The 13,576-nt window shown below is 42.7% G+C and overlaps 1 protein-coding gene across 1 annotated transcript in view; it reads right to left on the bottom strand.

Annotated features, from left to right (window-relative positions):
* EIF5B (eukaryotic translation initiation factor 5B) overlaps positions 1 to 13,576 on the bottom strand; it is a 197,499-nt gene that overhangs the window by 173,244 nt on the left and 10,679 nt on the right. Inside the window, exons 2-5 of the mRNA XM_030201415.1 lie at positions 9,959 to 10,084; positions 9,792 to 9,870; positions 5,122 to 5,788; positions 4,317 to 4,531 (exon numbers count right to left, since the gene is read on the bottom strand). Coding sequence (XP_030057275.1) covers positions 4,317 to 4,531; positions 5,122 to 5,788; positions 9,792 to 9,870; positions 9,959 to 10,084 — 1,087 coding nt within the window. The remainder of the gene's footprint in view (positions 1 to 4,316; positions 4,532 to 5,121; positions 5,789 to 9,791; positions 9,871 to 9,958; positions 10,085 to 13,576) is intronic.

Here is a 13,576-nt window from a genome sequence, read left to right as displayed (position 1 = left end):
GGCCGTGATACCAAAACCAGGTAAGGACAAAACCGACTGTGCCTCGTATCGCCCAATTTCGATACTTAACTCTGACGTGAAAATATTGGCTAAAGAGATGGCGAATCGCCTGGGTAGAGTGCTTCCTAGCTTAATACATCCGGATCAGGTGGGCTTTATAGCCCAACGCCAAGCTATGAACATCATCAGAAGGACGGTGGACCTACTTTACGCCGCGCAGACAAAAGCTAGACCAGTGGTACTGCTTGGGTTGGACGCTGAAAAAGCGTTTGATCGGGTCCACTGGGGGTACTTAGATAAGGTCATGCATAGAGCAGGGATTGGTCAGCAATATCGAGCCTGGGTTCAGGCATTATATTCATCGCCGACGGCCTGTGTCCGAGTGAACGGAGGGCACTCTGCGGCGTTGCCACTTGGGCGTGGGACGCAGCAAGGGTGCCCATTATCCCCGTTATTGTTCGCCCTGGCAATGGAATCTTTGGCGGCGGCGATCCGAGATAATGATGATATTGCTGGAGTTAGAGTGGGTGCCCGAGAATACAAAATTGCTTTATTTGCTGACGACGTTCTCTTGACCTTAACGAAACCACTGACCTCTCTCCCTAATCTCATGAAAGTGATAGAAGATTATGCGAGGGTGTCGGGATATAAATTGAATGCAAGCAAATCAACGGGACTGGCGGTTGCAATTCCCCCGAACCTGATGGACACCTTGAGGTCGTCCTTTGCTTTCAAGTGGGAGAATGATGCAATGAGGTATCTTGGGGTGCAGATCACAGGCAAGTTATCCGAGCTGTTTAATGTCAATTACCCGATCCTCAAGAGGGAAGTGCAGAGAGATCTGGATAGATGGAGGGCTATGGGTCTTTTCTGGTTTGGGAGGATAGCGGCGATAAAAATGAACTTTTTGCCACGACTCCTGTACTTATTTCAAGTACTCCCTCTGCGAGTATCTAGAGCATTTATGTCTGGGATGCAAGATATTTTGATTAAATTCGTATGGAATCAGCAACGACCACGGCTACCTAGAGCCCTCTTATACAAGAGTCGACGGGAGGGAGGGTTGGGGATGCCCAACCTTCAATGGTATTATTGTGCAGCACAATCTAGAGCAGCAGTAGACTGGTTTCGACGAGAGGACCACAAGCTGTGGGTTGACATTGAACAAAATCTGGTGGGTTCTCGTAAGTTGGGACATTTAATGTGGATCGCAGGTAATCATAGGGGTCGAGTGGATAAATTCCCCACCTACAGTACAAGCTACTTTTCACTACTGGGACCTCCTGTTTCCTCAGCAGCAACCTTTGGTGTCAGGACTAGCCCCGATAGTGGATAATCCGCTGTTTACCCCGGGTATAGGAAACACTACATTCTGTAAATGGGCGGAGGCGGGTTTGGACATGTTGGGTCAATTACATGTGGGGGAGACTATTGTACCCTTCGAGACCCTTGTGATTGACTTTGGTCTTTCACGGGGGGATCGATACGCTCACTTGCAACTACAACACTTTTTGAAAGGGAAGGCGTACATAGGATGCCTGAAACGGGATACTCACCCATTGGAGGAGGTATGTGTGGACCCCAAGGGCACGAAAGGATTGATTTCCAAATTGTACACTTACTTAGTGAAAGGCTCCAAAACATCACTATTGCATAGAAAACGGTGGGAACAGGAGTTACAGTTCTCGTTACCGGAGACAAGCTGGCTGACCTTAGAGAGGAGTCTGTTGCGGGTCTCTCGTGCAGTGGACATGCAGGAGAATGCTGTAAAGGTATTCTATAGATGGTACCTGACCCCGGTTAGATTACACCATATGTTTACACAGGTTTCAAAGGGCTGCTGGAGGAACTGTGGGGGGGAGGGAACCATGGGACACATCTGGTGGCTATGTCCTAAGGCACAGGTCTATTGGAGGGGTGTACACTCTCGACTTCAAGTATGGCTCGGCAGTTCTGTGCGGTGGCATCCTTTGATCTTTTTATTAGGACAGAGACCTGAGGGCATTACATCTGATCAGTGGGGATTGGTAAGACAATCCTTAGTGGCGGCCCGAGTCCACTTGGCCCGAAATTGGAAAAGGCCACAGGTACCCTCAATGAGTGGTTGGCTTACTAAAGTGAGTTACATATGTGAAATGGAGAGACTGACTGCGGCGAAAGGGAGAAACTTGCCAAAATGGCAAAAGATTTGGGCTCCCTTTTTAAAGCACATAAAAGGAACTGGATAACAAATGTAATATTAGCAGTCTTTACTGATAAGGATGGGAAGACGGGAGGGTAGGGTGGGGGGAGGGTCAAGGCAGGTGAAGGGAGGGAGGGACTGTTGTATAAAATTAAAAATGTTGGAAGTAACATAAGCTACTGTTAAAGCATTGCGTTGGTGATGGTGCGTTCCTTTGCTAGATACCCAATGTTAGATTCATATTGTGCTACGAAAGTGTACTTTCTTTCATTGAGTTTGGAACGGTTATCCTCTGCAATGATCAATAAAATCTTCTATAAATTAAAAAAAAAAAAGCTAGAAACGTGTATTCTTAATTTTCCTATCTCTCCTTTGATTTTGTTACAGAATTATTTTCATGACATTTTGCAGCTTGTTAATGTGGATAATATATTAATTTCTAAATTGTATTATTTAACCCCTTTGGGGGGGTGATCAGCCCAGGCTTTTCCCGGTTGAGAGGGATTCTACTATTACTAATTTAACTGATTTCCTGGAATCAACTCAGGATAACATCTTAACCAGAGTGACCTTAGCTGTCACCTTTTTAAATGAGGCCGAAAAGACGATGGTTCTTAAAACTTATTTTTCTAAAAAAAGATGCTCTTTATTGTGGTTACAAGATGATGTATTTTCCTGATGTGTCAAGATTAACTCAACAGAGGAGGAAACAGTTCCTACAGTTAAAGCCTCGAATTATGGCTGTGGGAGCTTCCTTCTTTTTGCATTTCCCACGTAGAAGCTGTATTTATGATCAGGATACCAATTATATATATTTTTTGGAAACTGCTCACTTGATCATTAATTATAGTACTAATGGTGTTAAATGATGTTGGTAGTCTTAGTGTTGAGACCCCAAACAGGCGCTGTCAATCCCCAGAGGGACTCCAGGGGACTCCAACTAAGAGAATGAGTGTTAGGGGAAGGCCTAGGATTAGTCCCAAGAGGGGACCTGTGAAGCTTGCTTAACCATCTGGGTCAAGCTCTGGAGCCAAAGAAACATCAGGGCCCCTATGGGTTCCCCCTGCAGAGGAACTCAGGGCAGACAGGAATGAAAAAGCCCATCACATAACCAAGGATTTGTCCTCCTAGTCTGAGTGAATTGAGAGAAGAAGAGAGGACTAACTGTCAAAGTGCCTTGGCAGGCACACAGAGAAAAATGTATCCATTTGAGCTGAAGAAGGGAAAAGCACATGTAAAATGCTCAATGAGAGAAAAGAGACTGAAGGAATCCATATTTACAGACTATAAAATAACCCATTACTCCTACACAGCTGCTGGCTCTGAAAGCCACACATGTGCAACCAGCATGCTCTACCACATGGCAGACGCACACAGGCCTGTCAGGCCTTACTCGGCCCAGGGATCCAGCATCTCTGCTATCCCCAGCACTCTCTGGGAGCGCCTAGAGGAAAATTCCCTACTTAATTCTTTACTATAGCATTAGTGTCTGACAAAGGGTATAAAACTAGCCAGGCCAATTGAATTGTTTTTGGTATATGTGCTGCCAAAGCAAGCACTCTTGGAAAGCCTGGGAGCTGCAAAGGGAGCCCGGGGAAGGGAGGGAAGGAGGGGAGTACACTCAAAGAGGGTAAACGTGCAAGAGGGGTTGGGGGGAAGGAGACCCACACATCTCAGAGAAGGCCGCACAGGACCAAGCCAAGGCCTCACACAGTGGTACTAACAAGTGCAACTGGAGGCTTCGGAACAAAGCTGGTCCTGAGATTGTGATCTGGGAGCGGCAGTTAGGCTTGACCACAATATATGGCTGTGACCAGCAAAGCGGGGAGCTGGGACAGGGGCACCATCAGCACAACCTACCACCTCCTGAAGGTAGAGAAAAATACTGGATTGTTCCAGGGAGCACCTTAGCTTAAGCTGGTGATGTCACTGGCAGAATTCAGTTTTCTGTACATCCATCTGCTGATAGGAAGGGATAACACCCACTAATTCAGAACATTGGAGCCGACTCTAAGAAATATGAATTAGAGGGTTTGTTTTTTGGGGGGGTTTTAATACTGTAGTTAAGTCACAATTCTTGCTGTTCTATAAATGCAATTTCTCTTGAAAAAAAAGGCAGAAAGAATTACTTTACCTCCTCTAAGCGTTTAGCTTCCAATTCTTCAAGTCGTTTCAAACGCTCCTCCTCTTCTCGCTTCTGACGTTCTTCTTCCTCTTTAAGTTTAGCCAGGGCTTCTTGCATAGCTTTTACAGTGGCTTTACTGGGACCTTTTTTCTTCTCCTTCTCCTCTTTCTCACCCTTCTTTTTTTTCTTATCTTTCTTCTTCTTATCACCTTCATTTTCATCACCTTCAAAAAATATACATACATAGTTCTTAGAATTCTTTTATACATTTGTACGAAGCAGTGTACTATTTACAAAATTCTCTCTACACATAACTAGATCTTTAAACACACAACATACAAACACACTGCATGCATACAAGCAGTGCCTCTTTTATATAAGAAATGTGTAGGTGTTCCCAGGGACCTGGCTTACAATGAGTGTGCATACTTTAAAATGCATATTTACATGTACAGAGTGCATGCACACATTTGCACCTGCCTCAGAGCAGATGTAAGTTTGTACAAAAGCATTTGTGCACTATTGGACAAAGTTCTGGGAGCCTATTTTATAAATGCACACAGAGGTCTATATGCTCTTCATAAAAGCATGCATAAGTAGGCATATTCTGGAAGCTTTTAGAGGAGCCCTATTCGAAAGTTATCACCAGACCTCTAAGAAACACAAAGCTTGCGTACCGCATCTGCTGCTGAATAACATTCCTTAACTTGCAGACTAAAAAGTGCTAGCAGATGGATGGGCCATGCAAAGATCAGATTCACTAATGCATCAGTGAAAATCAGCTTGCACCTTTCCTTCTAATTTTGTTACAAACCTTCCGCTGCTTCAGGAGCCTCTCCTTTTTCAAGGGTGGCTGTAGCTGAAGTGGCCTCACTAATAGCCATTGGTTCCTTTTTTGGAGCTGCCACATCTATAGTTGACTCTAGAGGTTCTTTTTTACCACCTTCTGCTTCCTCCTTCTCCTTCTGCTTTTTCAGCTTGGCCTTTTCCTCCTCCCGCTTTTTTTTCTCACGTTCCTTTTTCTCTGCCTTCTTCTGAGCCATTGTTTTTATTTTGAAGGTAGAGTCCTCTTCCTCATCCTCACTTTCAGGTTTGGCAGCTGGTTTGCCTTTTTGATTTTTCTTTTGTCCCATTTTAGTCTGAGGGATCTCATCAGATTCTTCAGTGCTGTCTCCTGAGAAATCTGCCTTGCCCTTTTCTTTACTTTTCCTATTGTAATCCTCATCTTCCTCGGAAAGGTCCAACTTTTTAACTGTTTTTTGATTTTTCGCTTTACCTTTCTTAATAAGCCTATCAAAATCATTACTGTTGTCAAGCACATCATCCTCTTTAAGTTTTTGGGATTTTTCAGATTTTGCATCTTTGTCCTCCATTTCTTCACTGTCATCATCATCATCGCCATGGCTGGCTTTTTTCCCCTTCTGTCCTCTCTTTTTGTTTTCTTGTTTGGACAAGCCAGAAACAACTTCATTCTCGTCTTTCTGTCAAATGACACAGAATACATTTTGTTTTAAAAGAAGTTTCATGTGACTGAAAGAAAATGATAGCCACATTGTAGGGATACATTTACAACTGCAATCTTTTTCTAGCTGTATTTCTGCTACAAGAGCTAGCCCAGAAAGTGTGCATACATGTCTTTTAACCTTGGAAGGCAAAGCTAAAACTTTACGGGCACTTCAACCAGCATCTCAACACTAAAGCACATCATCTAGAAGTTTCTTTTAAAATAAATCCAGTGTTTGCAAGTATTCATATCCTGCCTTTCAAAATAAACTCTGCCCCAGGTAGGGCACAACATACTAATAGACAAAAAAAATTCACAATTCAAAAATAAACTGTAAAACAAAAAAACACAAAACACTTATACAACTTTAAATAGAATGTAGAATATCAGATCACACAGTTAAGAACCATGAAAAAATGAATGAGTCCTCAAAAACTGCATAGCATTTAATACATCAAAATGCATCTGCACCTCTTTTAACCTCTCATCTGGCTTAAACAATATTTATGAAATTATTTCTTGCTTTTATCACTTTAATTTGACATACCACCAAATCTAAGAACAAGTCACAATAAAACGGAACTATACAAAAATAACGGAGCTAAACCAGAAGAGGCAGTGACCTGGTACTTCTCGGTCTAATACTGGACAGAGAACAGCCAAGTATGCTTTATTAACTGAATAAAAAATGGACTGCAGGACAAAGGGGATCAACTGGCTATTAAAATTAAGAGGGCCCATGTCACACAGAGCTTCAAATACTAGAAAGTATTTTGAACTGTAAGTGATAGCTAACTAGTGGCCAATGCAAGTCAGTCAAAATCAGGAAAATTTATGTTCTTCAAATTAATACCCAATGTGAGCTAGGCCACTCTACATCAACTGGGATTTTTTTTTTTATTTAATGTAACCCTGCATGTAAGGAATTACTGTATAGTGATCATGCCTCCAAAAAAATAAAAATTAAGAAAGTTTAAAAAGGGGGGGGGGGGGCAAATCTGTCACATAAATCTTAAATTTAATACTTGCTAAGGCTATCTGCGGGATCATAAAGATTGCAGAACCTAAAATGATGCCCAGTCACTATCTTCTACAGGAATTATACTACTGATCATTACTTTAAGAACAAAACCGTTTTGTTTTATTGATTCAAAGGACCTCTGATTTTCCTGGATTTAGCTGTAAACTTAACATGTCATGAATATATCATTACAAACTGAACAGAAATTATACATTTTCATTTTATGTCAATAGCATTTATCTTCCAGAAAAGTTTCAGTATCTTATTTAGGTACACTGCATTACAACAGTTCTCATCCTTTTTTCTATTGAGCTATACCTTCTATGAAGCTAGCATATATGACATTACATTTAATTCCATGATGGTCATGTGTGTAAACACACACACACCCTTCCTCATGGATGGAATACAGATCTAGGACCTTCCCCCACACAACTCAACATACTAAATAAATATTCCGATTGTGGAGTCACCTCAGTAACAGCAACCACACAATTGTAAGCCAAAAGGAAAATCCTCAACAGTATTAACTTCAATATTAATTTTGAAGGGAGAAAAAGACTTCAGAAGTTCTGTCTCATGAATCAGTAGACAGTAAGCAATAAGCCATCAAGTCAGAAAAACATCCTACATAATTCTCTCACACTTTTCTATGATTTGTCAATTTTTTTATATTACTTGTATTACAGCAGCGAAAACAAAATAAAAATTATGGCAACTTATCTGAAATAGCGTAGCTCGATAAAGCTCTCCGTTTCATAAAATAGCTTTCTCAGGAGCTGCTTTCCAGAATATAACAAACGCTACAATAGCCAACGAAGCAACCCCCACTCTAAATGCTGCTTCTTTCTAGAACATAAATATCAAACGCTGCATTAGCCGCTGGAGGCATCTCCTGAGGAAGCTATGTTTTGAAATGGAGAGCTCCATCGAGCTACGCTATTTTCTGATAAGTTACTGTTATTTTTATTTCGCCACCGTCATTAAAAAAAGATACAATACATAAAAAAATTGAAAAAAAATCATAGAAAAAAGTGTAAGAAAAAATTATTTGGGAGGTTTTTCTGACTAATGATGGTATAATGCTTACTATCTACTGTTTCATGAGACATTCTGAAGTCTATTGCAAAATAATCAGCAAAGAGGCCACCAATCTTATGAACAGCATAGTAATAAAAATAATATAAAACAAATTGGGATAGAACGCTGTGCATGGCTCAAAATTCTTTCCACCCCCCACTACATATGTATGTGGGTGCTTGTATGCCTGTGTTACCTGTGGGTTGGTTGGTGTGAGCATATTTGTGCATTGCTTGCGCGATTCTGAATGTATATTTGTACATAGGTTGCAAGGGGGTTAATTTTGGAAAGAGAAGGCAGTTTGGAGAGACTGGGAGATAGCTGCGGGGAAGGAGGAAGGTAAGTATGGGGAAGTTTGGGGGTGCTAGGGGCAGAGTTGAGATCAGGGGAAGGCAGTTTGAAAGGAGCAAACATTTTTTGAGCACAAGGGAACTTACTTCCTTCTACCATTGCAGGACAGTAAATGGGTTAACACCACTTTTAAGAGTCCAACCGAATTTTGGTTTCAGTTTTGGCTCCAGCACCAAAACCAACCCAAAATCCAGGTTTGGTCAGTTTTGGCCGAAAATGCCAGTGTATTTCAGGCTGAAATCAACACAAACACACACACACCCCTCACCACCACCACAAGCACCACCAGCAAGTGGGTCCTGCTGGGCCAAGCCGGTCACAGCCCCTCCCACCACCATAAGGCCCTCCCTGGGCCTACCTTTAAATGCCCTGATGGTCTAGAGGCCTCTTCCAAGCAGAATTCCCAGCTGCTCCTGCCCTCACCTGTTCCAGAGTCAGATGGTTACTGCAGGAGGTCTCGGCAGCCATTTTGAGACTGGGGAGTATTCCTGTCCATGCCAGTTCCAATCTCAAAGTGGCTGCTGGGAACTCCTGCAGTAGTCTTGGCACTCTGACCTTCCCAATGCAGACTCGCAAGGCTGCTGCGGGAAGTCTCAGCAACCATTTTGGCTGAGGCCACTGGACAACCAGGGCATTTAAAGATAGGCCCGGGGGCTGGGGTTGGGGTTAAGGCGGCCGGCCCAGCTGTAATCTAGGAGGTTATGTCCCAACAAAATTTATACTGGACTTCTGCATAGCCCCTTCAGGATCTCCAATATTTCAGAGGCAAAGGCAGCAAGTTCACTGCAGAGATACCAAGCAAAACATGTTTATTCTATTTTCCTACAATCATCCAGAATGGACCAACTTCCCTATTTGAACCCCTCCCCCCCCCCCCCCCCCCAACGCCAGCCCTGCAAACAGGGCATGCTTGGACTCCCAGGCCACAGGGAGCCCCACATCTGTCTGAGACTGGAGGCGGCCAAGCCTGCTGGTAGACTCTGTCTTGGGCCCCATAATGTCTAATATCAGCCCTGCCAGTATGAAACACTGCCCTCCTTCCCCTGTTCTCAGCAGCTATAAAGCATGTGCATTAATCACAGTGTACAATCTTAACCAGACTAAGAAAAGGTATATTTCTGGGAAATATGTAGTTCTATGTAACCAGAGTACACAGGCACGTTTCTGCCCCAGTAAACTAGATATACCATTTTTGAATAGAAAGTGACCAGATAACAAATGTATCCATGAACCCTGTTTTGAGAAGTTTCTCTTCAGCCTTTACCAGAAAGCTCTGAAAGGTTTGCGATTGACCAGTTACAGAAAAGGATCACATCTGTTTGTCTATAGAGAAGGCAACTTTCACTTCGTATTTTTAAACTTGGATTGTGTAGATTATAAATTTGTTTAAATAAATTTCAAATAATCCAAAATCTGGTTTTTCTTTTATCCTTCCAGTCATACACCATTTTCCCTGCATTTATTACAATTTAATCAAAATAAATTAATACCTGTGTTATAATAGTCAAACCCTCTACCTGACTTTTACCTTTGCTACAGGTTCCTGGTTCTGTCCTCCTTGTGATTCTAGAGACAATTCTTCTAGCTCCTTCAGGATATCATCTTCACTGCAATGAAAAATTGTCCCTTTTATAGCACCACTGAACAAAATATGAAAACAAATATTATAAAATAAAGCATAAAAAGTTTGTTTACTCAAAGTCCTGCTTCTTCTTGTCTTTCTTTTTCTTGCCTTTAGATTTCTGAGATTCCTGCTCCTTGGCAGCACCAGCACCCTCTATTTCTGCAGCAAGTGCATCCAGGTCAACATCATCCTTGGCACTAAAATGAAAAACCGTAAAGCCACATTATTCCTAAACTTCTATTCAGAATATAAATTGCTAACAGTCTTGCCAACTCTATCTTACCACAGAAAAATTGTGTAAGCACAATATAGATACTAGATTTTGCCCAAAATATAAACATATATACAAAAAATATATGTTACCAACTCTGGTCAGTCAAGGCCTAGCCTACTTCTTCATTTATTTCTTGAACAACCACAATTCCAGTAACAAGGATGTCCAATGAAGTTCACAGTTGCATCACAACTGCATATAAGAAAGGGAATGGAGCTTGATATACCGCCTTTCTGTGGTTTTTTGTAACTACATTCAAAGTGATTTACATAGTATATACAGGTACTTATTCGTACCTGGGGCAATGGAGGGTTAAGTGACTTGCCCACAGTCACAAAGAGCTGCAGTGGGAATCGAACCCAGTATAGCAATGAAAACTTTTACAACCCCCTCCCCCCAACAAATGTAAGAAATTTCTCATGTTACCATAGCTAGAACTTCCTGCATTCCCAGCTGTGTTACCTGAGAAATGTAAAAAGCTGTCTTCTTTGTGCAGTTGTAGAAGACTTTACAGAGCCCTAATAGCCTGTATTAGAAGCTCCTCTGATGCTCCCTCTCTCAGGAGGGCTCAGATCCCTGGAGTCCAATGCCCTCAACCCCCTCCCCCCAATCATAAGAACATAAGAGTAGCCATAGGTGTAAGCAAAATCCAAATAAATAAAATACTGGGTCAGACCAATGGTCCATCTAGTCCAGTATCCTATTTTCCAAAAGTGGTCATGCCAGGTCACAAGTACCTGACAGAAACCCAATTAGCAGCAACATTTCATGCTACCAATCCCAGGGCAAGCAGTTGCTTCCCCATGTCTGTCTCAATAGCAGACTATGGACTTTTCCTCCAAAAATCTGTCCAAACCTTTTTTTAAACCCAGATACACTAACCACTGAATTTTGAACAGATTGAAGAGGAACGAGATGGCTAAGTGGGAGACCTGTGAGAAGCAAGTTGCAATAGTCTAAGCGAGAAGTGATAAGAATGTGGATGAGGGTTCTGGTAGTGTGCTCAGAAAGGAAAGGGCGAATTTTGGTGATATTATAGAGAAAGAAACGACAGGTTTTAGCAGTCTGCTGAATATGTGCAGAGAAGGAGAGGGAGGAGTCGAAGATGACCCCAAGGTTACGAGCTGATGAGACAGGAAGGATGAGTGTGTTATCCACAGAAATAGAGAATGGGGGAGGAGGAGAGGTTGGTTTAGGGGGAAAGATAAGAAGCTCAGTCTTGGTCATGTTTAGTTTCAGATGGCGCTGAGACATCCAGGCAGCAATGTCAGACAGGCAGGCTGATACTTTGGCCTGGATTACCAGTTCCTTATATCTTGATTAACTGTACAAAGAACGTGACTTTAGTTTAGATACCCATTTATTTATCCCAACTGACTCTGTACCACGCATCTTGTCCCCGTCTATATATCTGCATTTGACCCCACAGCCACATGGAAGCCGTACTGTAGAAAAGCATCAATATCACAGCAATGTTATTTGAACATTCTAATTGCGTGCCCACTAGATATTCCATCACCACCATGCTCACATCGCACCAAGTCTTATCTGAACTCCAGTACTGCCAAACGTGTACACTTCCAATCCTGCCCCATGGTAGTCCCACTAGTAGGCCCCAATCCACTGCGCTCAACCTTTCCTCCTTCATTGTACTTATGTTTATACTTGTACATTCCACTATTGTCATGCTGCCAACAAAACCGCAAGTTTGATGTTAAACTGTACACTAACTTGGGTGAATCCCTTCACAGATGCAGTCGACAAATCCCAATAAATAAATATTAAACCCTTCTTTGAAACAAACGACAAAAAAAAAGCTAATCTTTGGCTGGTGCTAGTATCTGATGCCCTAGGTCAGCGATTCCCAAACTTCTCCAGGGAAACTCCAACCAGTCAGGCCCCCAGGACATCCACAATGAACACTACAGCCGTAATGCATGTTAAACAGTAATATCATGTATTACCATAGGACACGTTACCACAGAATAATGAGATGCAAAGAACGCACACACATAACAGAACAGCTTGCAGGGAACATTACCAAATTAATTATTCTCAGAAAAATAACATAAGCTAATAGGGATGTTCCTGGACTGCTTTTTAGGGGGTGGGGAAACAATGCCTAAATTTCCCCATAATGTATACCATGCCCCAAAGCCCCTCCTATCCACCTTTATAAATCCATAGGATCTGTGAGTAGAAGGCAGGTGCGATCCCCAGTCACTGTTGCCCGTTGCCCCTGCCAACTCCAGGTTAAAAATGGCACCAGCGACCCAGCAGTAGCCTTGTGGTACTATTGCTAGGGGTCCAGCTGCTGTATAAGTTCTGCAAGACTACCACTAGGGGTCACCAGCACCTTTTGACCCTGGTGTCTGCATCTGCCCCATAACCCACTAGCCCCCAGATTTGTACAGGTAGACCGGGGGGGGGGGGGGGGAAGACTTAAAGGAGGGAATATAGGGGGTAGGGTGGATAACTAATGCCTAGCCCCTTTAACATACGGCCCAAGAGCATCAGGCCACAGTTTATTACCTGATGCTCCCAGGCAGTATGAATAAAACAGCCTGCTAGGTCGGTCTCAAACTGTACTATTCATGTTCTGCTGAACTCATTAGCCTACAGTACTGACCTAACTCCTTGCTACTAAAACAAACTCAATCTTGAGCGTCAAAAGGGGCCAGTACTCAAGCCTACAAGAGACGTAAACAATCGCAAAAGAAAATAATTTAAGAGCTTAAACCCCAAGGGAAAAAAGGGGGGGGGGGCAGGGAAGGAACTAAAAATACAATTTTTGTGGAATGAGAGAAAATACAAGGAAAACTCACAGGAAAGCACAAAAAAAAATATCACTGAAAAGTGCTGAAGAGAGACCGCAAGATGAGTCCTTCCAGTTTCATGGAAAAAAAAAATATACTGAGGAATCTGCACTCACGCATCGGGTGGGAAAGCACCCGCACACGTATGGCATGATGCTGATAGAATTTTCCAGTATACACTGGGCAGGGACTGCACTGGACTGTTGGACGACATCATCCCTGCTACAAATAACTTCACTTCAAGGATTTCTCACTTAGCACACATACTTTAGGTGCTCAACTTTAGGTGACATGTACAGAATTACCCCCTTACTGTGTGAATTAGTTTGCGCTGTTAGTACATGGCTTCTGTAGCTTACCGTGCTGACTGAACATTTTTAGTCCACACAACGTCATGCATTAAGTGCATAGGTATCCCATAAAAGAGGCATGGGCTTCCCCTGCCTTCTCCTTGAATTTAAGACAAGAACAAAATTGTATCTTCCTCTCCCCGCCGGCACTAGCACCTGCCACCCCCCCCCCCCCCCACACACACACACACACAAACACACACACTCATTTCTTTTCTTACCTGCTACAGCTGCCTGCCGGACTCAATA

This window comes from Microcaecilia unicolor, chromosome 4, assembly GCF_901765095.1.
Source record: "Microcaecilia unicolor chromosome 4, aMicUni1.1, whole genome shotgun sequence".
Classification (NCBI taxonomy): Eukaryota; Metazoa; Chordata; class Amphibia; order Gymnophiona; family Siphonopidae; genus Microcaecilia; species Microcaecilia unicolor.
The sequence above is the reverse complement of the archived record's forward strand: the minus strand, read 5'-3'. Positions and strand labels throughout refer to the sequence as shown.